The 27,704-nt window shown below is 45.0% G+C and overlaps 1 protein-coding gene across 1 annotated transcript; it reads left to right on the forward strand.

Moving 5' to 3' along the window:
• Positions 1 to 15,659: 15,659 nt before the first annotated feature.
• PLAGL1 (PLAG1 like zinc finger 1) lies at positions 15,660 to 27,650 on the forward strand. The gene is given in 6 exon segments (XM_038771639.1): positions 15,660 to 15,803; positions 21,310 to 21,459; positions 22,306 to 22,431; positions 22,686 to 23,215; positions 25,389 to 26,024; positions 26,026 to 27,650. Coding segments are annotated over 5 exon segments (2,046 nt in total). The 5' UTR covers positions 15,660 to 15,803; positions 21,310 to 21,369; the 3' UTR covers positions 26,690 to 27,650.
• The last annotated feature ends 54 nt before the right edge of the window (positions 27,651 to 27,704 follow it).

Genomic DNA, 27,704 nt, shown 5'->3' on the forward strand with positions numbered 1-27,704 from the left:
GACTTTACATGCAAATTGACTACATACCAATGACACCCAGTTCTTTGCCAAAGGGGAAAATGGTGAGGTTAGTGATGGGGAGGATAGAAGAATGATGCTTAAATATGGTTCATGTTGGAATGAAATTAAATTCAGCTTTTTAGTGGTCACACATCCTGTGTCTGTCCATTGTTATCTGGGAAAAGCAGCATTTTTAACCCAGTTGTGTGGTTTGCTCACTTCCAAGTTCCCCTCAATTGTGTTTGCAGTTCCTACCCAACAAGTCCTGTACCCCATCCACAGCCTCTGGTTTCTGTCTTCAACCATGGTCTTAACCATTTCCACTTTGCTTCTCCTCTCTAATCCCTACCAAAGCTATCCGTACTAATGCTCTCCTCTTAGAGCCTCTCTTCATCCTCATCCTCCTTTACCTTTTGGTGGCCTTTGAGGCAGGTAAATCACCTGTCTTCCTTATATCTAAAGCCTAAGTTTTCATTATCCTGCCTTCAGCCGTTTCTTTATTGATGCCTCCAGCCCCTGCTTCAGTAGTTTCTGGCAGTTCTGTGTTTTTTCCTAATAATAATAATAATAAAATTGTGGTATTTGTTAAGAGCTTACTATGTGCCAAGCACTGTACTAAGCACTGGGGTAGATACCAGATAATGAAGTCCCACATGGGACTCACAAAGTAGGAGGGAGAGCAAATATTGAATCCCATTTTGCAGATGAAGGAACTGAGGCACAGAGAAGTTAAGTGCCCTTCCCAAGGTCCCCCAGAAGACAAGTGGTAGAGCCGGAATTAGAACCCAGGTCCTCTGACACCCAGGCTTGTGCTGTTTCCACTAGGCCATGCTGCTTCTTTACTACTTCTTGCCCACCTCCTACGGCTCCTTTCTGAACTCTGTTCTTGCCTTTTTTTTTCCCTTGAGGGCTCTCATTTCTTTTCAAAACTTGGCTACTACCTTGCCCCTAGCCCAACCCAGTTTAGACATTTCGTTACCACAGCTCAAATGAGGTAGGCACAGGGCCATCTTTTTACCTCAGGGTCCAGAATGAACCCTTCGGGTAGGTGTAAGAGGATGTACCCTCAGTGGACGAGGAAGGTGCATACCTGAAATAGAGGGGACACATTATTAACTTTTCCTCTTAATGTAGCCTAGTGGATAAAGCATAGGGCTAGGAGTCAGAGGATCTGGGTTCTAATTGCAATTTTGCCACTTGTCTGCTTATGTGACTTTGAGCAAGTCACTTAACTTTTTTATGTCTCAGTTCCCTCCTCTGTAAAATGGGGATTCAGTACCTGTTCTCTCTCCTACTTAGACTGTCAGCTGCATATGAGACAGGGACTTTGACCTAATTATCTTGTAGCTACTCCAGTTCCCAGTACATAGTAAGTGGTTAAAAAAATACCATAAAAATAATTATCACTTTTATTTGGAAATTTTCTATCATACCTTTGGTCAAGAAACCATAAACTATGCGTTTTGGTGATTCGCATTCTGAAGGTTTTAATCTCTCTTCTCCTTCATTACCCTCCTTTCATTTGACCATATAACTCAAGTAGGGTTTGCAATTTGTTACTACACTCTTTGTGGCCTTTGCCCTCTGAAATAACCCCTGAATGTAACAGAGAGCTTTTCAGCTCACAGAGTTTGCCTGGGAATTTGGATTTTATTTTGCTATTTAGCTTGACAAGTCTTTTGGTGTTATTTTTCATTAACTGGAGTGGCAAAATGGTTCCCCTTTTATTATCAGATACTACTAGGTTGTAAGACACGTGAATATATTGTACCTAATTTTAGTGCCTCAGTAAATTCATTTCTCTTCCCCTTCTTTCAGTGTTTCACTACTGTTAACAAAACCAAGGATGATGGAAAAATATGGATTAGTATTTTATAAATTATTAAAATGAGAGCATATCTATTTTAAATTTAGCAATACATTTTCTAATAAAATTTTAAAAATGCACACCATATTTGTCTAATTTTTTTTTGTAGAAACAACTTCTGTTATGTGGCATTTATTGAGGTAATTATCACTTTTTGTTTGAACAAAAGGGTTAAAAAGGGCTCCTAAAACCAGGCAAATGGACCACATCTAAATAGTTGCCTTCCCAAGGCTCTGGTTACTTTGCATGCCTTCCCCTTTCCCCCACACAAATCAGATGTCCTTGCCTTTCCATGCACTCATTCAAAACAATGAATTTAAATGTCACCGTTCCCTTTCTTACACATGATAGTTATCCACTAAATAATTTCAGCTATGGAAAAAATTTCTGGTTGAGTTTCTTTACTGTTTTAATTTCTTTATTGTTTTCATTTCAAAATATTAAACTTTTACTTTTTATAACAACAACAAAAAAGCACATACCCTAGAAACGGGAGAAACAGGTTTTCCCCAGGAAATATAAGCCTCTGAAGGGCAGGGAGCCTTCTATTTTATTTGCTTTGAAAGCCTTCTAGGCCAGATGAATGAAAGTACTTAATTATCCATATTTTCTCACATAATTATCTCAACTATGTAATTGCCCCTTGCTGACTTTTGAGGAAGAAAGGAAAAATGATTTTTTTTGTATTATGAAATTGTATGCAGTGACAATGGTGCACTGAGAGGGAGGAGGAGAAGGGTCAAAACATGCTGATGTAGCCCAGGTGGACTGGCCTGGGGACTGGGGAATGTCATCATTGAGAGGGAGGAACCCTCCTGGAGAGGAAGAGGAGAAGGGACTGGGAGTTAATTTATTGAAGCCCTATTGTATGCAGCGTTTGGAATATTGCAGTCATCAGTCATCATCACCAGTGGTATTTATTGAGCGCCTACTGTGTGCTGAGCACTGTACTAAATGCTTGGGAGAGTACAGTGCAACAGAGTTGATAGACATGTTCCTTGCCCACAACAAGCTTACAGTCTAGAGGGAGAGACAGACATTAAATAAACAGTGCTTTGCATATAGTAAGTGCTTAATAACTGCCATTATTATTAAATAGAAGTAAGAGATACAGTGTCAAGTACCCTCTTATCTTCCTCTTCTTCCCTCTTTCTTTACTCTTCCTTTTTTCTCTTCTTTTTTTCCTTCCCATTCCCTTCTTATTTGATCCCATCCCTATTCAAATGCTACAAAAACTATGCAAAAAAGAGGCAAAAATGCAAGTAAATGTGGTATTATTTGATGATGGCTTTTATCTGGATCTTTTGGGGCCATGTCTCATCCCCACTAAACAAGTGATCAGCGTGTGCGATCTATTTCCACAGGAAGCTACGTGGGCTGAATGTATCAATAGGTTCAGAAATTCTTTTGATTCATGGAAGAGAGGTCCATGGCGGTTTATTAGAGGCCTTGAGAAGATTTAAATAGATGTATGGATGAAAGTTTCCTAATGCTTATTGGAGGGAAAAAGTAGCAATGTTAGATATTGTGTTCTTTGGTGCCATTTGCTAGAGACACTAGGCTGGATTTTAGTGACCAGAACTCATGTTTTGGACAGGATGGTCATGAATAAATAATAGTAATGATAATAATAATAATTGTGGTACGTGTTAAGCACTCACTGTATGCCAGGCACTGTAGTAAGCGCTGGGTTGGATACGAGCAAATTGGGTTGGACACAGTCCCTGTCCCATAGGAGAAGCAGCGTGGCTCAGTGGAAAGAGCACGGGCTTTGGAGTCAGCGGTCATGGGTTCGAATCCCAGCTCCACCACATGTCTGCTGTGTGACCTTGGGCAAGTCACTTAACTTCTCTGAGCCTCAGTTACCTCATCTATAAAATGGGGATTAAGACTGTGAGCCCCACGTGGGACAACCTGATCACTTTGTATCCCCCCAGCGCTTAGAACAGTGCTTTGCACATAGTAAGCGCTTAACAAATGCCAACATTATTATTATTATTATGTGGGGTTCACAGACTCAATCCCCATTTTACGGATGAGATAACTGAGGCACAGAGAAGTGAAGTGACTTGCCGAAGTGATTTCCCCAGCCAGACCTGGAGGAAAGTTGCCACCTTTCAGAATAGATAAGTAGAATTTGTCTGTGCCAAGCTAGCTCTCTTCCTCCCTTCAAGGCCCTGCTGAGAGCTCACCTCCTCCAGGAGGCCTTCCCAGATTGATCCCCTTCCTTCCGCTCCCCCTCGTCCCCCTCTCCATCCCCCCATCTTACCTCCTTCCCTTCCCCACAGCACCTGTATATATGTATATATGTTTGTACATATTTATTACTCTATTTATTTATTTTATTTGTACATATCTATTCTATTTATTTTATTTTGTTAGTATGTTTGGTTTTGTTCTCTGTCTCCCCCTTTTAGACTGTGAGCCCACTGTTGGGTAGGGACTGTCTCTATATGTTGCCAAATTGTACTTCCCAAGCACTTAGTACAGTGCTCTGCACATAGTAAGCGCTCAATAAATACGATTGATGATGATGATGTGGGTACAGAGTGGTTTAGGGCAGTCCTTCTTCTAGCTCTCCAGTGAACAGTGTGGTATAAAGCCGGTCTGTCTCCTGTCTGCTTCTGATGATGATCTGATACCAGGTGCTTTTGTGGCCGAGTTTTTCGTACCCACTACTGAGCCTGGCCTCCACCTCGACGTCTGGGTTTCCCAACTCAGATGTGGCGAGGGTATAATGGATGTGGGAGAGCCACACAGGCTCTCTAGCAAATGGGAGGTTCAGGGGTGCCTCCTCTGAGAACTCTCCAGGATTGCACACTATTTGTGGACTTCTGGAGAATGGCAGCCATGACACCATCACGTTTTACTGTGTTTCCGACATAATGCACGCGGTGCCACGTGTGTTTCTTTTCCTGGTGTGCGCGAGGGCTGTCACTAGTCACAGATGGGTCCTGGTGGATGGTCTGCTGGAGCAGACTGGGCATGGAGGTGAAACCTGGTTACCGAGGCAGGTCTCTAAAGGCTGACTCCCTTTCCACTGCCGTCATCTGTCTGTTCAGTCCAACAAAATTCCAGCACTAAGGGTGCTATCTTCTAGGCGTTGTCTTGAAAGTGTATCAGGAGGAACACCTAATTCTATCTCATAAAAAGTCCTCTTGAAATTGCTTGGTTAGAACCAGATCTAGCTCAAACAGGAGCTAGAGATGCCAAATGAATCCACGGCAGATAGCCAAAATGGGGCTGGCTCCATTCCCTTAGCAGGGGACGCTTTAGAGCAAAAACCTGTAGAAAACATACCATGGGAATTAAAAAGCCAACTGGAAACCAAGTGTTCAAAGACCATTCTGGATATATTATTTATGACTCTTTCATTATTTTATTTTAAATAAAACTTAAAAGGTAAATTAAATTTCCATTTCAGGGAAATAGGTGGAATTTTCCTACCAAACTCTCAGTCTCACTTAAATAGAAAAATAAGGGAAATTGAAAATATGTTTACTGGTGACTTTTAGAACAATTTAAAAATGATCTGGGATCATGAATTGTTGTCCTTGAATTTAATGGACGCACTTGGGCAAGATATTTTCGTAATTGCTTTTTTGCAATCAACCCAGGGGTCTGCAGACTAAATAAAATAGGTTTCCATAAGTGTTCTCCTCTTTATTTGCTTAGTAAATTGCTTCCATGAGGCGGGAATGAGATTGCCTTTCATTGTGCAGTTTTTATGACAGTTTCTTAGGCTTTTGGCCCTGTTGCTTTGCAAGCCTGTTTCTGTATTTGTCACGTAATGAAGTGGCAGGTGGGAATGTCTGAACCACTTTATCTCTCAGAAGCCATTTTCTTTAGCTCTTGCAGTGCCGCTTACATTTAGCAGCTTAAGAATAAAATAAGCTCCTGTGTGAACCCAGCATAGCCCAGGGGTATTGTTGGATTCCAAAAAGAATCTTTCTTTTTTTTTGTGGGATAATTTGAATGTTTGGACAATAAGGCTAAGCTACTCCTCTCCCCGGTTTGTTATGTGCATCGTTTTGGTAAAGAATCCTTTCCTCCCCCCTCCCCCTGCAACTCTCTGTATACACAGAATGGTATTGTTAGTATGTAACTGTCAAGAGTAAAGCCCTTGAATTGGTGGAAGAAAAAGGATTCACCCAAGAGGATTTTACTCTTCCTGCCATTTAATGATATACTTTACTAATGGAAAGCTCTAGAAAATGTAGCCTCTTGAGAATCCCGATTAAGCTGCCAGAACAGATCCTCAGAACATCTTAAAAGGAGATATAGGCCTGTAGGATGCTATTTTTGTTGAGCTCATAAAGTTTGTCTACTTTTCATATACAAAAGAGAGATATGATGTCTATCCTTTTAGCTTTAATCTCAAAATAGCAAACTAAACATTAAAATCAATTAGGTAAGGGAAACAGGCTCTCTAGGTAATCAGCCTTTATATCTTTTTACAATCCTTATCTCTCTACCTTTTTTTTCATCCTTGGGGTAATCCTTCCATTGAAGTATAATGCTGAAAGGCTTCTCCAAAGATCCTCAAAATTATTTAGGGAACATAGTTCAAATGAAGTAAACAAAATTAAATAATTGATGATCATTCATCGAAATGTGACTTGAAGGCTTAAGACTTTTTTCCCCCCTCAATCTGTCATTCCATTGCATAAGACTTAGAACGGTCTAAACATAAATTCTGCTTTCAAAAGCACATGTTTTGGTGTACGTCTATTTTGTCATCATTATGCTCATCATTCCCAATTGCATTTGTGAGCACCTGTGGAGTGCTAGGCACTGTACTAAATGCTTGGAAGAGTACCATCCCAGACTGGGAAGAGGCCTTCCCAGACTGAGCCCCTTCCTTTCTCCCCCCCTCATCCCCCTCTCCATCCCCCCATCTTACCTCCTTCCCTTCCCCACAGCACCTGTATATATGTATATATGTTTGTACATATTCATTACTCTATTTATTTTACTTGTACATATCTATTCTATTTATTTTATTTTGTTAGTATGTTTGGTTTTGTTCTCTGTCTCCCCCTTTTAGATTGTGAGCCCACTGTTGGGTAGGGACTGTCTCTATATGTTGCCAATTTGTACTTCCCAAGCGCTTAGTACAGTGCTCTGCACACAGTAAGCGCTCAATAAATACGATTGATTGATACCATGGCAGCAGTACACCCATTCCCTGCCTTTCAACTGCTTACAACTGGGATGGGTAGACAGACAAAGATTATTTAAAGATAGTAGGAACAGGAGGAAAAAAGTATTTATTTTCTAGCTCTGTTATGGCTTCAGTTGAGGCCTTACCCCCTTTGTTTCTTTGGATCTAGGTGTCCCTTGGGCTTTCAGGATAGCACTTAAAAGTAGGGTGGCCACTGACAGCAGTGGAGACCATAGGACACAGTTTTGCCAATTCTCCAACCAGCTCTGCAGGCATCCCTGTTGCTTGTGCCCTGGTGACCACCCTCTCGTCCCAGGCTGGGGTGGCCTAACCTGGAGCGCCTTCCCCCTCCCCTGCAGAGTGCCTACTATTTATTTTTCAGAATTAGGCATTCAGGTGCAGTTAGTTCCTGAAAATGCCTTAAGTTGAAAGGTTGTAGGTTGGAAGTAATTTTCTCATAGGAACAATGTTGTAAATGGGGGATTAGGTTAATGAACCAAAACCAGATTCCCCATTTTTACCCAAGCGACCCAGAAACGTCTGTTCAATCAATGCTAGCCAAGCATCCGATGGACATATTTATATCTTCATATAGTTATGTGAATGTTCAGATATTTAGCTATTTCAGCGTAGTGTGTTTCTTCTGCTGCTTTGTTTGTCCTACTTCCTCCTGCTTTTTATTTATTTCTTGTTTTTCCTTTAAATTCTAAGATTCTTGAGGGCAGGAATGGGTGTCATTTTTTTAAAATGGTATTTGTTAAGAGCTTACTATGTGCCAAGCATTGGGTTAGATACAAGATAATCGGGTTGGACTCGGTCCCCATCCTACATAGGGCTCTCAGTCTTAATCCCTGTTTTACAAATGAGGTGACTGAGGCACAGAGAAATGAAGTAACTTGCCCAAGGTCACACAGCATTTATTCATTCAATCGTATGCGCTTACTATGTGCAGAGCACTGTACTAAGTGCTTGGGAACAGACAAGTGGCATTGCCAGAATTAGAACCCGTGGCCTTCCACTAGATCATGCTGTGTTCATGGTGTCTTTCTACTGTTGAATGTACTCTCCAAGCACTTAGTGCAGTGCCTTCTTCCATGTACTCAGTGAATTCATTTAGCTCACAGAGCTTGACAAATAGATTAATGTTAAGTTAGAATGGGTTCCACAATAGGGTAGCTGATGTTTAGTCGGCTGGAATGCAAGCGGGCATGCCGAGCCTCCATGGTGACTACACCTGGGTATCAGGTATCCCTGTCCCTCTTCCCACAACCTCTCCTACTCCACCTCCTAATGTTTCTCCTCCTTTATCTCGCCCATCGCTGCTTTTAAAATTGTTTCCTCTTTTCCCCTTACTTTGTATGTGCCCTCACCCCGGTAGCTTCCTAAGCCCCCAGAGCTAGCGCCATGAAGGAGGCCAGGGTTGTAAAGTCAAAAGCAATGGGTTGGAAAGGAAAAATAGGGGGTAAATTTAGAAGTAAATTCATTTGTTCAAACTCAGTATGTCAAGGAGTGCCTGCATAAGCACTTGATGTTCATTTTCTTTTTCTTCTGTAGGAATTAATGAAATGTACTAATACCAAACTCAAAAAAGACATTCCCACCCTTTCAGTTTGCTTTTTGTCTGGAATAAATAAATCCTTTTATTTGAAGGAAATGGGCACAACAGTTTTTCTTAAATGATGATGATGGAGATGATGGGTTCTCCCACCAGGAATGAAGATAAGATTCGATCTGGAGAATTCAGGACCTAGAACCTGCCCGGAGAAGTAGATCATAGTGTTAGGGGTTTGGCAGAGTCATCCACACTCTCTCATCCCTGCCAGAAATGTTGTGTCTAGGGCACAGAGTGCAACAAGCGGTAGGGGGGCAGGGGTATAGCCCATTGGGAGTGCGCTGTGTGCAGTTGTTGCCCACATTAGTCAGCAACAAGAACCTGGACTAGAATCCAGGTCTCCTGATTCCCAGAGCAGCATGCGTTCTACAACAGGGCTTGGATTTCCAGTCTCAAAGTAGCTTTTTTTTTTCCTCATGTTTGCTGCATCTGTTAAAAGCACCAGGTTAGTCAGAGAACTGAGTGTCTGGTCACTTTAGGTGGGATGTCAAGGGGGGCACTGGAGAGGGTCCAAATAGGCAGAGAGAGGACAGGGAGATGGAGAGGGAGAGAGAAGGGGGGGCGAGAAAGGGAAAGGGAGTGTTGCAGAGGGGTCTGCCTGTCCCCCTGCCTCCAGGAATCCCACCTGCCCCAGCTCCGGCCCAGGAAGGGAGTGGAAACCCCCTCAGAGGGAGGACTTGCCGGTTTTTAGAATGCTCGGCAGGCGAAGGTGGAGGCTGGGCCTAGCCAGGTGGAGCCTGGAGCTTACTCTGCGCCTCCAGCCACAAGGCCCTACTCACTGCTTCATACATTATTGTCGTCATCCCAGTTCTCATTTGGGTTTGGGGTTTTTATTGTTTCATCTTTCCTTATGTGGCCATCCTCTCCCCACCATATTCTTCGATTGAGGCACTTGGAGACCAGGGACCATGTTCTGGATGTTCTTTCTCAATGCTTGGCCCATACAGTGCTTTGTGAATAGTAACTGCTTACTAAACACTGTTACTGTTGATCCTAACAGAGAGGAAGGGGGAAGGATTAGAGGGGATGGGAAGAGCAAGTGGGGAGGAAGAGGAGATGGGAAGGAGAAGACAAAGATGGAGAAAGGAGGGAGGAAGGGTGGGGAGGCGGGACCTTTCTTACTACCACTTCTATGGCAATGTTAGCATCTCCTCTGGCTCAGACCAGGCCTCCTGGGTCCTGCCGCTGCAGTCCAGGAGATAGCAGTTCTGACCCCTGGATCATGGAAGCCCGTATTTACCCACCAGACCTTGGCATAGGGAGGTCTGCCCCGTGATCCCCCGGCCCGGCACCCAACGGTGCTGCGGTCAGTGGCTCCGAGAGCGTGGCAGCTCTTGAATTCCAGACTACATGCTCCTCTCTCTCTGCCTTCCGTACCCTCCACTCCTCCCATCAGCTGATGTGCACATCAGTCAATCAGCTAATAGTATTTACTGAGCACTTACTTTGTGCAGAGCACTTGGGAGTGTACAATACAACAGAGTCAGTAGACTCGTACGTTCCCTGCCCACAGCAAATATGCATCTATGTCAACCATTTTTTCCAGTGGGAACTGGGGTAGCCTCTAAGACTTTGGGACAGGCCCACCTAAGTGTCAGAGGAGGGGGGTTGCTCAAACTCTGTAAATCCAGGTCTGGACCATGTATTCCAGGTATCTCAAACAAGCTTCCAGGTTCTTGATGGTCTGGGTTTCATTCAGACAATCAGAAGAGGCCGTTTACTTTCCTTTGCTGCTTCTCCTCCTTGCCTTTAGAAATTTCCTGTGAGGAAAGAAGGGTAGTTTTCCTCTGGGGTCAGTATCCTTGCTGGCACAGTAAGCAGTGCTACAATCAACTGCCCCCTTACTGACGGCTCTAATTCTGATGCTCCGAAATCTACTTTCCTGCAGAGTCCCAGGGCCCAGTGAGCAATGTCAGCTCAAAGAGCCCTTCTTAAAAGCCTGGGGGCAGATTCCTGGGGGTTGTTAAAAAGGTTTGTTGGGACAGTTTATGGTTTTGATGAATCACAGAGGAATAGTAAGCCTCAATAAGGTCAGTGACTCTGGTGATTAGATACCATCCTCCCTTAAAACAGTTCTTTGTTGTTTTTTCCAATGCTAGCCAAGTTGTTTCCATAGTGTGCGCATGACAATGCCCGCAAGCTCTACTAATAATAGCCTTGCAGCTTAAAATGAACATTCCATTAGCCCAAATAATTTAAGAAACCCATCTCAGACTTCTTATAGGGGTTCTTTCTGAAGGCACCCAAGTGCTTGTTCATTCTCTCTCTCTTTCTCCCTCCCCCTCCCCCCTCCCACATAGACCTCTCACTCCCCACTCCCCATAATTGTCATCTTCTAGATCTGAGCTTGACTGAATTCAAGTGAGAAAGGGTAAGATTCTTCAGTAATGCTGATCTTGGAGACCATGATTTGATCTTTGTTCACCACAGATGCTTGGTGGTGCAGGGGACTAAAAAAAAATCCCTTTCCCTGCAGTCATTTAATTTAATCATTTAATTTAATTATGGTATTGTTAAGCACTTACTCTGTGCCAGGATTAGAGAAGTGGGGAAGAACAATTGGGGAAGAAGAGAGAAAACAAAGATGGAGAAGGGAGGGAGGAAGGGAGGGAAGGTGGGCTCAGCAGTGTGACTTAATGGTAAGAGCACAGGCCTAAAAGTCAGAGGATCTGGGTTCTAATCCTGACTCTGTCAAATGCTTGCTGTGTGACCTTAGGCAAGTCACGTTCTCCACGTCTCAGTTCTCTTGTTCTCCCTCATACTTCGACTATGAATCCCTTGTGGGACTGGGACTGTGTTCAGCCTAGTTCACTTTTGTCTACCCCAGCACTTAGAATGGTGTTTGATACATATAAGTGCTTAACAAATGCCATTCAAAACATTTTAAGCACTATACTAAGAGCTGGGGCAGATACAACTTAATCAGGTTGGATACAGGACTTTGTGCTCACAATCTAAGAAGGAAGAAGAGCAGGTATTGAAACCCCATTTTACAGATGAGGAAACTGAAGCATAGAGAAGTTGTGACTTATCCAGTGTCACATTGCAGGCAAGTAGCAGAGCCAAGATTAGGAACCAGGTCCTCTGATTCCCAGGTCTGTGCTCTTTCCACTAGATCATGGTGCTGTTTTGCAATTCTGCTATAACATTTGTTTTCCATATGTGTTTTGAACACCTTCTTTTCCCCCAGTTGTAAATGGGGGAAACACGCTATGAACTTGGTATGTGGTAGGATTACTCAGGTGGTTTTATATTTTCACTGTGGGCTCTAGGGGTGTGCTGCTCCCTATTGAATTGATTAATGTTTGGTCCAGGTTTCACTGAACATTTGCAGGGTGGTTATCAGTTCAGTGCTATCTGACTGGTTCCACCCCTGGTTTAAATAGCCAGGTGGTCATCAATCAATTGGTATTTATTGAGCAATTAATGTGTGTGGAGCACTCTCCTCCCCATATTCAAAGTCCTACTGAAGTCAAACCTGCCCCAAAGCGCCTTCCCTGGCTAACCTCTAATTTCCCCCATTCATGCTCCCTTCTGCATCACTTATGCACTTGGGTGTGTGCCCCTTACCCCTTAAGCACTTAGGTGCTAAATTCCACCCCCAGTCCCACAGCACTTATACTCTGCCCTTTCCCCTATCTGTCATTTAAAAAAATATCTGTCTCCTCCACTAGACTGGGGGCTCCACAATGACAGGGATTGTATCTATCAACTCTGTTGTATTGTGCTCTCCCAATAAATACTCTTTGATGGATTGGGATAGTACACTAGAGTTCGTACATACGATCCCTTCCGTTTAAGAGCTTACAGTATAGTCAGGGATACAGATTTTAAAGTGATTTTCAGTTTCAAGACACCAGAAAAGATGGTTCCAAGAGCACCCTTTATTTTCAGCAAAGTGCTGTGAATAGATGATGCAGAAGGGAGGGAGAATAGGGTGGGCAGATGAGAGGTTAGTCAGGGAAGGTTCCTGGAAGAGAAATTATTTTAGGAGAGCTCTGAAGATAGATAGTGGTGGTCTGTCAGATATGGAGGGGGAGTTAGGTCCAGACAGTAGGGAGGACGTGAGTAGCTTATTGGTATTCATAGATTGAATGACAACCATACTCACATGTTGCACTTCACCCCAGTGGAAACCTGACTGGCAGTGATGATAGAGTGCTAGAGGCACTGGGCCAACCAGTAGCATTACAACCCACACAGCTTGTCTCTATTTGGTGCTGAATTGTACTTCCCAAGTGCTTAGTACAGTGCTCTGCACACAGTAAGTGCTAAATTAATACGATCAGATTGAACTGAATTCTCAGTCCTGAAGGCTTGGGTTCCAGAACTCCTCTGTGTTTCCTGGTGGGCAAGCCCATCAAATTATGGAAAACAGAGTGGCCTAGTGCACAGAACACGGGCCTGGAAGTCAGAGGACCTGGGTTCTAATCCCTGCTTCACACTCATCTGCTGTGTGACCTTGGGCAAGTAACTTCACTTCTCTGTGCCTCAGTTTCCTCATCTGCAATATGGGGAGTCAATACTTGTTCTCTGTCTTACTTAGACTGTGAGCCCCATGTGACCTTGATTAGCTTGCTGTATCTACCCCATTGCTTAGTACAGTGCTTGGCAGATAGTGCTTAATAAATACCACCATTATTAAATTGAATATTCTCCTCTCCAGGGAATCCAAGGCCTGGCCAGATAGGCTACCCTGATGGAGTGTCTGAGGAATGCTATAGCTCATCATTCATTCATTCATTCAATCGTATTTATTGAGTGCTTACTGTGTGCAGAGCACTGTACTAAGCGCTTGGGCAGTACAAGTCGGCAACATATAGAGATGGTCCCTACCCAACAACAAGCTCACATCACTGTTTATTGGACCTGAAGAAAGTTTTCTGGCTTCAGCTAGCACTTGATGGTTTTGAAAAGGAGTCTAGGTCTGGCAGGATTTTTGCCACTTGCTATTTTATACGCAAAAGTCAATCTATAATAGTTACTGATTACATGTTGTTGGAGTAGTATAATAAATACACATGACCCCAGTCCTCAAAGGTCTTACTTTCTTGGGCAGCAGGTTGATAAAAGTATTTTACGGACAGGAGGAAGAAGGAAAAGGAAATATGCACATGAATTAGTGCTCATATAACAAGGTATGTAGAGTTTGTACATAACAGCTCTGAGCAGCTGTGAATCTTTAGATGTATAAGGGGTGCTGACGTGGCATTTGAGGGGATTTAAGTAGGGGAGAGTGAAAATTAATCAGGGCAAGTCTCCCGGAGATGTGATTACTTCCCAGCAGTCTCAATGTGGTTTCAGTTTCCTAGTGTGTATTATTTGCTATCCTTTGTATGTGCTGTCTGTGGTTGGCCTTAGCCTCTACATGTGTCTTTCAAGGCACCAGAAAGGATAGATCCAAGGGTCACCCTTCATTCTCAGTGGGTGGCTACTTCCTCAACAGGTGGTCTTTATCCATGCCTTACCCAGACTGGTCAGCCTGAAGTGTTGGCCGGGCGTCCACGTAGAGATATCTTGGAGGCTGAAGAAGATGCATGATTTCAGGGAAGAATAATAATAATAATAATAATAATAATAATAATAATGGCATTTATTAAGTGCTTACTATGTGCAAAGCACTGTTCTAAGCACTGGGGAGGTTACAAGCCGATCGGGTTGTCCCACGGGGGGCTCACAGTTTTAATCCCCATTTTACAGATGAGGTAACTGAAGCACAGAGAAGTGAAGTGACTTGCCCGAAGTACACAGCTGACAACTGGTGGAGTCATCCTCATAGAAGTGGTAGATAAAACCACACCTCACAATGTGCTGTACTCCTGCCCGTGGCATTCCATGCCCCGGTGGTAATCCAGTTGGCAGGAACAGGATAATATTAATGGTGCCATGCAAACCGCTATCCCTGGAATCAGTCCCTCCTCACAGGTCCTTTAGTCTCAGGATTGAGGCTCATCTACCTTGCTCGATGGGTGACCCCATCATCATCACCTTCACTTTATCTCTGGGCACATCATCAGATCTGCTGAAATCAGTAAGACTTACTCAAGTTCTGGGTTTACAGCTCTTTTCCACACCTTGCTGCAGTAAATGAGTGCAGAAATGGTACAAACCTGAAACATATCTGAAAAACTCCTGGATGAGTTAAGACTTAGATCGGCTGTCTCGGGATGGGACCCTTAGGGATTCCTTTGAGGACCAGAGCTCAAAAGCTTTCGGCTACTGTGCCGGGTGCATCTGGGCCCTTTGCCACAGGTGAACAGATCAAACAGGAACCGTCATCCAGGGATACCCTGATCTTTCCACTGATGTCTAATAATGCTTCTGAATTCTCAGCTGTTATAAAACTCACATTTACTTCTTAGTTGTTAAACTGCTTTTTAGCAACTTTTTGTGAAAGTTTGTGTGGGAGAAAAGGTTAATACTTCTTATTCAAGATGAAGTTTGGATTACCTGTACATTTTGTTCTTCTGCATGATCCTTGTCCTCAATTTCTTAGACTGTGAGCTCCCTATGGGGTGGACTGTGTCCGATTTGATTTCTTATATCTACCCCAGTGCTTAGTACAGAGGCTGGCATATAGTAAGCACTTAACGAACACCATTTTTTAAAAAAATTGATTTTGAGTGGCTGTCCTTTCTGAAGTGCATATTTAAGTCTGTTAGTGTTTCATTGCATATTTCTGTTAGTCCCTACTCCACTTGAAACTGTCCTAGTCCTAGCAGCTTTGTTCTTTCTTACACGCCCTAGATGCAGATAATGACTGGTCTCTATATTTGAAAGTGCTGTTGAAGACTGTTGTGTCCTAAGCCAGGATTCTACTCATCAGCAGAATTAACCTTAGAATGATTGCATATCCTCAGTCATTGAGGTTTTCGTTCTGGGAAAGGAGAGCAGTTAAATCCTGCAGCAAAGGGAATCAGGGTTTTGAAGGTGCTTTGGGGGGAAAAAATCTATTCTTGGTAAAAGAATACTGTGTGTTAGTTTAGTCATTGAGTATTTTGTTCTTCCAGAATGTGAGGACTCTGGCAAAGCCTTGTTGGAGTATGCTGACTTTGTGAACTACTTCCTGGGGCTAAACCGAAAACCGTGTCATTGTGCCTGCCTCACCTTACCTGCTTCCTCCCCATATTGGCTGGAAATGAAAACTTGGAACCACCTGAGTAAGTAGCTTTCGCAGCCAACTGGGAAGGAAATATTTAGTATGTTGTTCTTGAAAAGCAGAGGGAAACCAGCCAAGATGTGGCCCTGCCGTCAGAAGGCCTTTTTAAGTAGTTAGGCCCGCAGTGGTGAGAACAGAGGTGTTCCTGCAGGGGTCATTGGGTTAGTGCTTGGTGGGATGCCCGGGACTCATTTAAAGTGAACCTTTAGAAGTGGCACTTATGCTTAAGAACTGAACTCAGTTGGCTTTGAAAAGCATTTTCACTGTATTCAAATCTCTATCTCACTGCCCTGATCACAAACCCACTATCCCAGAAATGAAGATGTTGAAGTTTAGTGGCGTTCCCTGTGTTCCATGAGTTGGTTGGTTTTTTGAATCATATTTGTTAAGTGCTTACTATGTTCCAGGCACTGTTCTAAGTGCTGAATGTGTTAAGAAAAAGCTCATGCAGGTAGCTGAGGATTAGACCCACTTCTTGCTTATGGATTTCTGCAGGAATGCCATCATCTCCATTTCCCATTTTCATGTTTTGACTGCAAAGATTAGTTCTTCAAAAGTAGGGTCTCAGGTCACGTCTTCACATTCTGGCTGGTTTTCTGTGCCTTAAAAAGCCTCCCTTCTTCAGTGCCCAAAGGCAAGTCTAACAGTTCATTATAGGGTTTTTGCCACTTCTGTGGGGTTGTTCTTAGTCTGGCATGAGGGTGGCCACCCTGGCGGTACCGTGATAATAATAATTAAAAATAATAATTTTGGTATTTGTTAAGCACTTACTATGTGCCACGCACTCTACTAAGCACTGGGGTGGATATAAGGAAATCGGGTTGGACACAGTCCCTGTCCCACATGGGGCCCACAGTCTAATCCCCATTTTACAGATGAGGTAACTGAGGCACAGAGAAGTAAAGTGAGTTGCCCAAGGTCACACAGCAGACCTGGGTTTAGAACCCATGACCTCCTAACTCCCAGGTCCATACTCAATCAACTGTGCCATGCTGCTTCTCACTACACCCTACCTCGTATAAGGCCAGAGTGTTGGCAGCAACCCAGCTGCACAGGTGGGACATGTGAAGAGAATGAATGACGGCTGGATCCCACAGAGACTGTTGGGTGGGGAACTGAAAAGGGACCTGCAAAGCCCAGGAGGTGGCGGGCACAGAAGGACAGAAAAAACAATGAAAAGACATAATGGAGGCCAGCCTCAAACAAGCTGAAACAGCAGTGGGCTGCTGGGGTAGGTCCGTCCATGATGGCTAGCAGATCAGCCTCGCAGGCAGAAATTGCATGCCATTGCTCTATTAAAGACGTTTTGAAGACCAGGTGCCTGGAGGCAGGGCCAGACAGGGTAGATATGGGACAGAGCCATCAGGGAAAGGAAATTGGGAGGCAGAGAGGCCTAGTGGATAGAGCCTGGGAGGCAGAAGGACCTGGGTTCTAATCCCCACTTGTCTGCTGTGGGATCTTGGGCAAGTCACTTTACTTCTCTGGACCTCAGTTACCTCATCATCATCATCATCAATCGTATTTATTGAGCGCTTACTGTGTGCAGAGCACTGTACTAAGTGCTTGGGAAGTCCAAGTTGGCAACATATAGAGACAGTCCCTACCCAATAGTGGGCTCACAGTCTAAAAGGGGGAGACAGAGAACAAAACCAAACATACTAACAAAATAAAATAAATAGAATAGATATGTACAAGTAAAATAAATAGAGTAATAAATATGTACAAACATATATACATATATACAGGTGCTGTAAATGGGGATTAAAACTCTGAGCCTCGTGTGGGAAAGGAACTGTGTCCAACATGATTACCTTGTATCTACCCCAATCCGTAGAACAGTGCCTGGCACATAGGTGCTTAACAACCCCCCCCCCCCCCCCCCCCCCCAAAAAAAATGTAAACAATGTGGGAGGGCATGTTGAACACCCCCCATCAGTCTTGTGGTAGATAGGACCCACCGCCAGAAGTGTTATCTTGGAAAACAGGACAGCTATTCATCCAGAGACCAGAAATAACTTGGTCCAGACTGAGAGCCTTCTCCCTCATTATAACCTACTTAGACTGTGAGCCTCATGTGGGGCAGGGATTGTGTCCAATCTAATTAAACGTGTGCTTAGAACAGTGTTTGACACTTAGTAAGCTCTTAACAAGTATCATTAAAAAAAAAGTGTATCTTGTCAGGTGCTGCAGAGCAGCAGATTTTCTATTTCTATTTCTCCCCATATACCCACTTGCCCCCCCAATTCTCTTTCACCAAATTTGCAGTATGTGTAGCCTTGGGAAGGGAGGATGAGAAACAATAGTATTTACTGAGTACCCCTGCTGTGCAGAGCACTGTACTAAGTCCTCAGGAGAGTACATTACATACTGCATCTGGGGGCAATAGTGAGCCTAGATTTTCTGTGTTCTATAATATTCAAAGAACGTGTCTTTTTTCCAGCAAGGATTTTGATCCTTTTCTGGATGGGAGGGGAAAGAATCCAGAAGTTTGTGCTTTGAAAATTTTGTGTCTGAATTTTTGATCCATCCAGGAATTCAAATTTGATATTGTAGACAGGTGTTCTACTTTAAAAAAAACACTCTTTGATTCGCTTCACTAAAGAAGCGAATCAAAGACCATAGTAGTATCGAAAATCCCCAGCATAAATATCAGCCATTTAATTTTGAAGTTTTCATCTTGATGCTTTATATTCTGCCTTGCTGGAATCATTGGAAAGGCTATATTTGTTGCTCAGACTACTTCCTCATCTCAATCACTCAGTGCTATTTTATTGAGCACTTACTGTGTGCAGAACACTGTGTACTAAGTACCTGGGAGAGTACAATATAGCAGCGTAGGTAGCTATGATCTCTGCCCACGAGCTTACAGTCTAGAAATTTGAAAAATTCATCACTCATGGCAAACAGATGATTGTTTATGTTCCTGGTGTCAGTATATGCGCAGTGTACGATCTTGTAGCCCTGATGAAAATTTTCAGCTTTGCACTTCGTTTCAGCACACATTCCGCTAGCTTTGAGCTTTTTTTTTTTCAAAATGGTGTTTGTTAAGTGCTTGCTATATGGCAGGCACTGTACTAAGTGCGGGGGTAGATTCAAGGTAAGCAGGTTGGACATAGTAACGTTCCACAAATTGGAACATTAAGTTGGAGTCTTAATCCCCATTTTACAGATGCGGTAACTGAGGCACAGAAGTGAAGTGACGTGCACAAGACAAGTGGCAGAGCAGTGATTAGAACCCAGGTCCTTCTACCTTCCAGGCCCATGCTCTCTCTATCCACTGGAATATACTGCTCTCTCCATTTCCCAGATTTAGGGCAGCTGCACCAAGACTTGAATCTATTTTGGAGGAACTCCATTCTGCACCAATCTTTTTTGGTATTGCTTTTCACTCTGAAAAGGCTGAAAGTCAGAAATTAATCCATGCTGTGCTGGCTTTGGGTTAATCATTTCTATTTTTTTAGTCTATTGAGTCTTTCTCAAAAGCGCGTTATTAAAAAAACTAGTTTGAGCTCTGCGTTGGCAAATAGCAGTTTAATCCAGTATCCAATCGTCTTCATCAGGTTCTTTTCATTGACTCTCAAGTGCAGTAGAGCAAGGGAGGAACCTATTCCGTTGGCAAGATTTCTGTGGACCAAAGGCCCAATTACCCTTCAGCTAATTTGTTATGAGGAAATCTCTATAGGAAGATTCCTCTCTGACTTTCAGAAGATTATCACTAGTTGATTTAACCCTAAATCCATGTTAGTGCAGCTCAAATAAATGGACCATTGAGTGGAAAAAAAAAATCACAGTTGCTTTGCGTAGGACAAGAATGTGGTGATTTTCGCTTCCCTGGAGGATTTCTTGGGATTGGCTAGAGGAGACTTGATTCTTCTACCTGTTCATATCTTCAGTAGGACTGAGAGCGGGAGTAGTCCTCATGCTGGAAGGCATTGTTACTCCAAAGACATGCCTGAGGAGGATCTGTTGTGCCCAAAGTTATCCATTTGCCTTCTGTATTTGGTGGGCACAAGAGAAAATGGAGCCCTGGGTTGAAGAATGTTTTAAAAAAAATCCTTAGCGGAGAAGTGAAAATACACTCAGAACACAGCTTCTGAAAGAGAAGCTCTCCAAACCATTAAGAAAGGTGCCAAATGAGAGAATTGAGAGTATTTTGATAGGGGGGTGGGGGGAGAGATGGGGGGAGGGACAAGTGTCAACTCAGGTAACTGGCAATTTGGCTCTCTTCCGAGAATGTGTCTGTTGCATTTGCCTATATGTGATAGAAATAATTTATTCTAGGAATTTATGCTGTCATATTGTCCAATCAATTCTTTGCAGTTGGATAATTTACATTGTAGTAATTTCAGGAGAGCCCAGAATCACATCATCACGTCTTCCAAGTCCAGGATCTTCCTTTGGTCTTGAACGAAGATGTCCTGGCTGTGGCCCTGGGCCAGTACATTCCTGCACCAGTCACCCTAAAGGAATCTAGAGTGAATGAAGTGAGCCTTGGGGAGCATACTGGCAGATCCATGCCATGAGCTTATTATTTTTAGTAGCAAGAGGATTGACGTTTAAGTGTTGAAGTGTTTCCGGGAAGGCGGCTGCCTGTCTGGAATGACAGGTGTCGAAACGTTGCTTTGCTTGGAGGCAGACTCGCAGGCTGGGTATCAAGTTGGAGAATGGGCTGTTTGCATCATCAGAATGATTCTGGCAATTGTTTGTTTTGACCTCTGGGAATTTGCCAGCTGTAAATATATATGTAAAGCAGTAAAGAATGTGAATCTAAATTAAGAACATGGCAAGTGGGGAGGAGGAGGGGAGAACAAGGTCTCAAGCAAATAATCCACATCCTTGTCAACACTGATGTGGTTAATTTTCACTGATGAAAAAATGTAGTGACTGGCTCACACTGACCTTGAAAACAAGCTTTGTTTCAAAACCCACTCACTGGCCACGGGAAAAGGGACCATTTTTCCCCTCCACTCAAACTTACTGATGGCAGTGGGCTAAGACAAGGAGAGGGAGGAACTGAGGGTGGGGATCAGCAGGATGAGGAGCTTCAAGATGCTGGATGAGGAAAAAAATAAGATTTGTTCACAATGATCCCTACTGAGTGTCCACCTGGTGCAGCCCACCTTACCAGGTGTGGAGGGGAGGAGATGCAGAGGAGGAAAAGAGACCCCTGCCATAACGTAGGCGTGTCCTATTCACACCTGTGATAGTGAGCCATGTTTTTACAAAGTTCCAAATTATTAATGAAATACATCGTTCTAAAATAGAGCAAAAGAAAATGAAATGGAGTAAGTGATCTTTATGAAGGCCTGGCAGAGTCAGTGCTAGTGGTTGGGACTTCCATAAAGGGTGGGGACTGTGGTCCAAGATAGTGGAGAGAAAAAGGAAGTCACTAAGAGAGCAAGCATCCCCGGCTCCAAGGCCACTTTACGTTACAGGTTAGAAATGAAGCCGTCATTGATCTCCATGGTCATTCTCAGCTCTCCCCTTTTCACTTTGGTCTTTGAAAGGTCTTGAAATCCAGAGAAGAGTATTTCCTGGAAACCCCCAACGAAAACTCTGGGGACTGGATGATGTTTGTCCATCCGCTGCAGACCGCGGACGAGCAGACCCTCGCATCCTGTCTGAACCGCAGAGACATCTACATCACTAGTGCTAAGGTAGCTATAACTGGCTGGGCCGGTGGAATTGCTTTGTGTAGCGCAAGAGCCATTCGCAGCGGGCAGGTCTGAAACTGCACAACCTGAGGGGGTACGGAAGTCAAAGGCGTTATTCAGTTAAACTGCTCCTCAACAGCCTTCTCTCTCATTTTCCTAGGCAGGAAATTGGCTGGACTAGCGAGATCGAGATCGGAGAGCAGGTTGTGGAGGAGGAGCTAATCTTTTTAAACTTATTTAATGGGCCCCACGCTACCCTCACGCTTACATAGATCGACAGCAGGGCTAGGGCCCCATTTTGTGGCTGAGAGAGGAGGGCTGCCATAAGTCACCCAGATCTTCCCACTCCCTAAATCATAAGAGAGCCGATGCTAATCTGTCCTTTGGGGCATTTACCCCTCTACCAGCAAAGCAGTTACTTTGCCTCAAATCTGAGCAACTTCCTGTGCAAAACTGAGGATGTGTTTAGTTTGGAGAGACAGCAGCAGGCTGGAGTAACCAAGTCAACCTTTATCTACTCTATGGCAAAGACCAGGATGTTTTTGTTTTTGACCCCCTGCTGTACTAAAACCAAGAGGGCTTCATTCAAGCTTCCACTCTTTATCTACCACAAGGTAACGTTTACATCTGCTACATCCCAGAAACCCTGTAGACTAATTTATTTCACTGTATACAAATCAACTTTTATCATAATTCCCCTGGAAGTTTAAGCAGGTGTGATGGAAGGAGTTCTGGTTGTAACAATAGGAGGGAACTGTGGGTTTACCTCATTTGGAACAAAGCAAGGACAGTTTGATTTAGGAACCAGGGAAGTAGATGTAAATATTGCATTTGTGTTTTTAATCCCAGACGGTTGAACCCCGTACAGAACTGGATGCGTGGCTCTCTGTAGACAATGCCAAGTTTGTCGAAGCCTCCGCATTAATCAAAGAGGAATCCAGGCTTTGGGCTCCTTCACCCCACACTGTGACCACAGTAAGTGTGATGGAGATTTGGGTGGGGCGAAGGAGGGGGGCGTGGAGGGATTTAAGGGGCTTCCAGCCTGACCCTTAAAATAAGATCGGGAGTGGAGGGCATCAGTAGGCCAGCAGGGAAGATCACGGAACAGTGCCACCTTACAGCTGTTTGAAGTTTAATCAGATCTGGGGGTGCTTTGGTGCTGGGCTTAGGGAGGAACACATTATTTTCAAGTGGCTAATGTAAGGGAACTGTTTCTCTTCTCTCTGCAGACAGAGCCCCAGGATTCCTGGAAATGCCCCAGCTGTAGTAATGTGTTTGGCACTTGCTCTCTGCTGGACTCTCACCAGTGCCTCAGTAAAGACAGACTCCCTGACACCTGCTTGTCATGGCCTAATAAACTGGGGCCTGGGAAAGCAAAAGGCAGAACGAAAGGGAAACCGAGAGGGACCACCAACTTGGCCAAAAACCTTATCCACCAGCCCAGAGGGATCTCCTGCCCTGCCGCTTTCAATCTGGGCTCCTGCAGCTCAGCTAGTGGCTGTGGTGTGGTGGCGGCTGCGGCTGCAGCCGCGGCTGCTCGATTTGAGCCTCAGTGGTACAGCAGCCAGTCGGCTGGCCTGAAGAGGAAGGGGCAAGAGGCAAAGCTTGTGGAGACCTACCCCTGCCACCTCTGTGGGAAGATATTCCTCACCCCGGAAAAGCTCAATGTCCACACTTCTTCCCACACGGGGGAGCGTCCTTACACATGCCCAGAGCAGAGCTGTGTCAAAGCATTCGTTTCCAAATATAAGCTAATCAGGTAAAATCCCTTTTAAAAACGAAGCAAAAAAAAATACAAAATAAAATATAGAACCATAAACCAAACAGGAATGGGATGTGTGTGGGAGAGCCAAGGGGAATTGCCAGCTAGTGGTGTGGGATTTCAGATAAAAATCTCATTTCAGGATCATCATCTTAGAACCAGATTGGGGGGGGGGGGGGGGGGGGGGGGGGGGGGGGGGGGGGGGGGGGTGTGTGTGTGTGTGTGTGTGTGTGTGTGTGTGTGTGTGTGTGTGTGTGTGTGTGTGTGTGTGTGTGTGTGTGTGTGTGTGTGTGTGTGTGTGTGTGTGTGTGTGTGTGTGTATAGGAAAGGAGAAAGTTTAGGGATGATGTTTGAGTGTAGGGCAGGAAACGGGGTTGGGGTGGCAAGATGGTAGCGTGATCACAAAGGCATGGGGTGGACCGAGCATGAAGGGGGATTGGGTGGCCAGCTCTTGGTCACCTCCCCCGGCCAGTACACTAGCCCTCACCTTTCACCAGTCTCACAGCCACTTTTCATTCTTCCCCCAATCTTCCCTCCTCTATTCCTCTGTCATATTCTAATATGATAACAATCCTATCTGTGCCCCCCAAGGACTATGCAAATCATCTAGTGCCCCCCAAACCGCCCAGAAGTGTGAAATATACAATTCTATTAAGCACACCCTCATCATGTCAAAGTTTATGCACACTCCATATTCACTCTTTCACACAACAAACCTCATCCCATTTCCAAATTAGTTCTCTGCTTACATTTTTACTCTCTCATTTCAACCTGGCCTCCTTTCCTGTTTATTGCTCACAAGGTGTAGCTTTGTTACGCATCTTCATGAATGTGACTGTGGCTGTGGGAGAAGGTTGGGGATGGGAAGGGGTAGCTGAGAGGGGAGATGAGGAGGGCTCCAGGGCTGAGAGATCTCCTTTCCCTAAGGAGCGCCTGCTGGTTGTCTGGGTGGTTCTTCCTTCACCTCTCCCTGCCAGCAGAGAAAACCCACAGCAGGAGCAGGTCTGAGAATAGGGGGGGAATCCTTGCCCCTGTGTCCCGGACATTGGGACCACCCATTCTTCCCCAGCCGGGGCTACCTCTTCCAGTGGCCTCTCTGGGAGAAGAAAGGGTAAGTGTACCCTTCACCAAGATCTGGGTGGCAGTGGGCTTAGTTGTTTCCTGCTGGCCTCTGCCCCTTCTGCTTTATCACACCCTTGTCCTGCAAATACCCCTGAGGACCCTGGGACAGTCCAAAACTGCTGCAGAGAGGCTTTGGGACTCCTGGGGTGAATGCAACTCGTAAGGATCAAGGTGGGACTGATATGAGATTCCTGAACAGCAGAAGCACTGGTCTGGAAAATGAAGCCCTCACCCCCCTCTTACCTTACCTCACTGATTTGTCACTACTACCCAGGTTACATACTTCACTCTGCTAATACTAACCTACTCACTGCACCTCATTCTTGTCTGTTTTGCCTCTGAACTGGAACTCCCTCCCCTTCCATATTCTAACAGACCACCACTCTCTGTCACTTCAAAGCCTTGTTTAAAATCACATCTCATCCAAGAAACCTTCCTCAACCAAGCCCTCATTCCCCCCCTCCTCACTCCCCACTCCCGCCTTCCTCTCCCTTCTGCATCACCTAAGTACTTGGATCTTTAGCCGCTTGCTGTTCACCCCACAGCACTTAGGTACTTACCTGTAAATAATTTTAATGTCGCTCTTGCCCTCTAGATTATAAGCCCTTTATGGCAGGGAACATATCTGCTCAGTTGTAATTTACTCTCCCAAGCACTTAGTACAGGACTGTGCACACAGTAAACATTCAATAAATAGCATTGAGTGATTGGTCTCTGGAGTCAGGAACCTCTCACGTTCCTGCAAACAATGTGCACATACCCTTTAAAAAAAACCCCCAAAAATCACTCAATTATGTTAATTGAATGTTCACTGTGTGCCAAGCACTGTGTTAAGTGCAGTATATTTGAGTCGGGAGACTAGTTCCCTGCCCTTCTGTGCCTGCAGCCTCTGTATAAGGAAAAAAAAAGGATGCAGAAAGTGTGAACTTGCTCACCTCACTGTCCTGTGAATGTGGGGTGCTTCCTTCTTAGAGACCAGCCAGCACCGCAAGTCCCAGCTCAGGGTTGCCCAAGACCCGCTCTCAATTGTTGTCTTCTTCCATCCTAGGCACATGGCCACTCACTTGCCCCAGAAATCTCACCGATGTGCTCACTGTGAAAAGACCTTCCACCGCAAAGATCACCTGAAGAACCACCTCCAGACCCATGATCCGAATAAGATGGCCTTTGGCTGTGAGGAATGTGGAAAGAAGTACAACACCAAGCTGGGCTACAAGCGGCATCTGGCCCTGCACGGGGCCAACAGCGGGGACCTTACCTGTCAGGTGTGTGCCCTGGAGCTGGGGAGCACGGAGCTGCTGCTGGACCACCTCAGGGCCCACGCCCGGGGCAAGCCCCCTGGAGCCGACAAGGAGAGGAAGCACCAGTGCGACCACTGCGAGCGCCGCTTCTACACCCGCAAGGACGTGCGACGCCATTTGGTGGTCCACACAGGCTGCAAGGACTTCCTGTGTCAGTTCTGCAGCCAGCGCTTCGGGCGTAAGGACCACCTCACCCGGCACACCAAGAAGACGCACCCCCACGAGCTGCTAAAGGAGGAGCAGCTGCCGGACGGGGACCTGCTGGACCTGTTCCAGCCCCGCTCCCCTGGTCTGCAGCTCAAGGACGAGGCTGCCGCCCCGGCGCCCTTCCCTTTGGGCGTCGCAGGGCTCAATGGCATGGAGAGCAGCTTGCGGGTGGAGGCGGGTAACCCCCCCAAAGGGGGCCTGTGAACAGAGCCTGCAGCCTGCACTGCCACCACCACCTCCTCCCTTAAGAACGGGCAGCTTAGGTCCTCTGGCGGCCCTCTATCCTACATCATCTCCCCTGTTACTGCCTCCCTCTCAGACTCCTCAAGACCAAAAATACGAACCGATCTCTACCTCTGACACTCCGTTCTCCCTGCTCAAGAGCCTGCCTCTCAAGGCCGACACCAAAACCTGTGGAACTGTGAGTCTGCTGGAAGAGCTGCCCTGGCAAGACCCTCACCCCCTGCCCAAGTTCAGCCCCGGGTTTGACCAGGTCGCAGGGGTCACTGGCCGGTTACCCTTGCCCACAGAAATGATGGCTCTCGCCGATGCCCTAAGCCTGGCTGCCCCGGCTGCTTCCTTGGATCTTGCCCACATCTTGAGCTTCTGGCAACTTCCCCCTGCTGATGCCCAAAATGCCATTGGGGACACCACCATGGCTCTGGGGCAGGGAGATGCTCTACCCGCTAGGCTGACCTACCTTGGGCAACAACAGCCAGAAGCCTCACTAGCAATGGGCAGTGGGACCTACAGTCAGTTCAATCTGCCTCACATTCTTCACTCCTTTGCCTCTGGCACCAGTTCTACCACCTTGCCTCATTTCCATCATGCATTCAAATGACTTCTACTTACAGACTATTTTTTTTTCCTGACCTGGAACGTGTGTGTTTCCAACCTTATAGGCGTGTGTTTCAAGTGCCCCCACTAGCACAGTTGAAAGGCCTAGACAACATGAGCTTGGCTCTTGGCTTTATATCGGTGAAAACGTGGGTCAGTCTGACAGGAGCACTGGCCCTGGCTTCCCACCCAAATTGACCGGGATGCACATGCTTTTCAGGGGAATTGCAGACCATTCACAAAGGCCTCCAAAATGAGGGCTACTCCAGCTGGTTTTGGGTAGTGGAATTTAACAGGAAAGTATCTTGGACATTTCTTTGGGTTTCATTCATGAGCCCATTGTGGCCAGTGGTTATTGAACTTTAAAATTATTTTGGTCTCCTCAAAATGGGACCAGGATTTCCTTGTGCTGCTTTTTAAACCTCATTTCAAAAAAGCCTTTTGGAGGATTACATTAACTAAGTTGCGTGCTTTCAGGATAACTCTGTGAGGGGGGTCTTTCTGCCCTACTCTTCAGGGTTGAAAATAGTTCAGTCACTTTTGTCACAGCAAAACTTGAAATTTTACAAGAACAGCTTCTTGTGGAAAAGGTTTCTCACTACTGTATTAAAAACCACTTGGATTTTAATTGTTTAACAATATATGTTAGTTAAGGTGATGTGGTTTATTTCCCCAATTTTTTAAAGCCTGGATTATTCTTTTAGGGCATGTGTTGAACAGGGAGAGGTGTGGTGAGTTTCCGATTAGAGTTTTAGAAACTGGAGGAAAAAGGCAGGCTACAGAAAGCAATTTTGTTTCCAGTATTGATGAAAATTTTAATAGAAATTCAAGACTTCTACTATCTGGTTTTTAAACAAAAAACTCCTGGATTAGACTGCCTCTGATCAATTTGATCTTAAAATGCTACTCTTCTAAATCCTGCTCTTTTACAAAATTATTCATGGACAATAAATTTTAAATCTGCACTGGTCTTTCCTCACTCAATCTAAATGTCTAACCATTTAGGCGAGAAAAAAATG

Source organism: Tachyglossus aculeatus, chromosome 2 (assembly GCF_015852505.1).
Source record: "Tachyglossus aculeatus isolate mTacAcu1 chromosome 2, mTacAcu1.pri, whole genome shotgun sequence".
Classification (NCBI taxonomy): domain Eukaryota; kingdom Metazoa; phylum Chordata; class Mammalia; order Monotremata; family Tachyglossidae; genus Tachyglossus; species Tachyglossus aculeatus.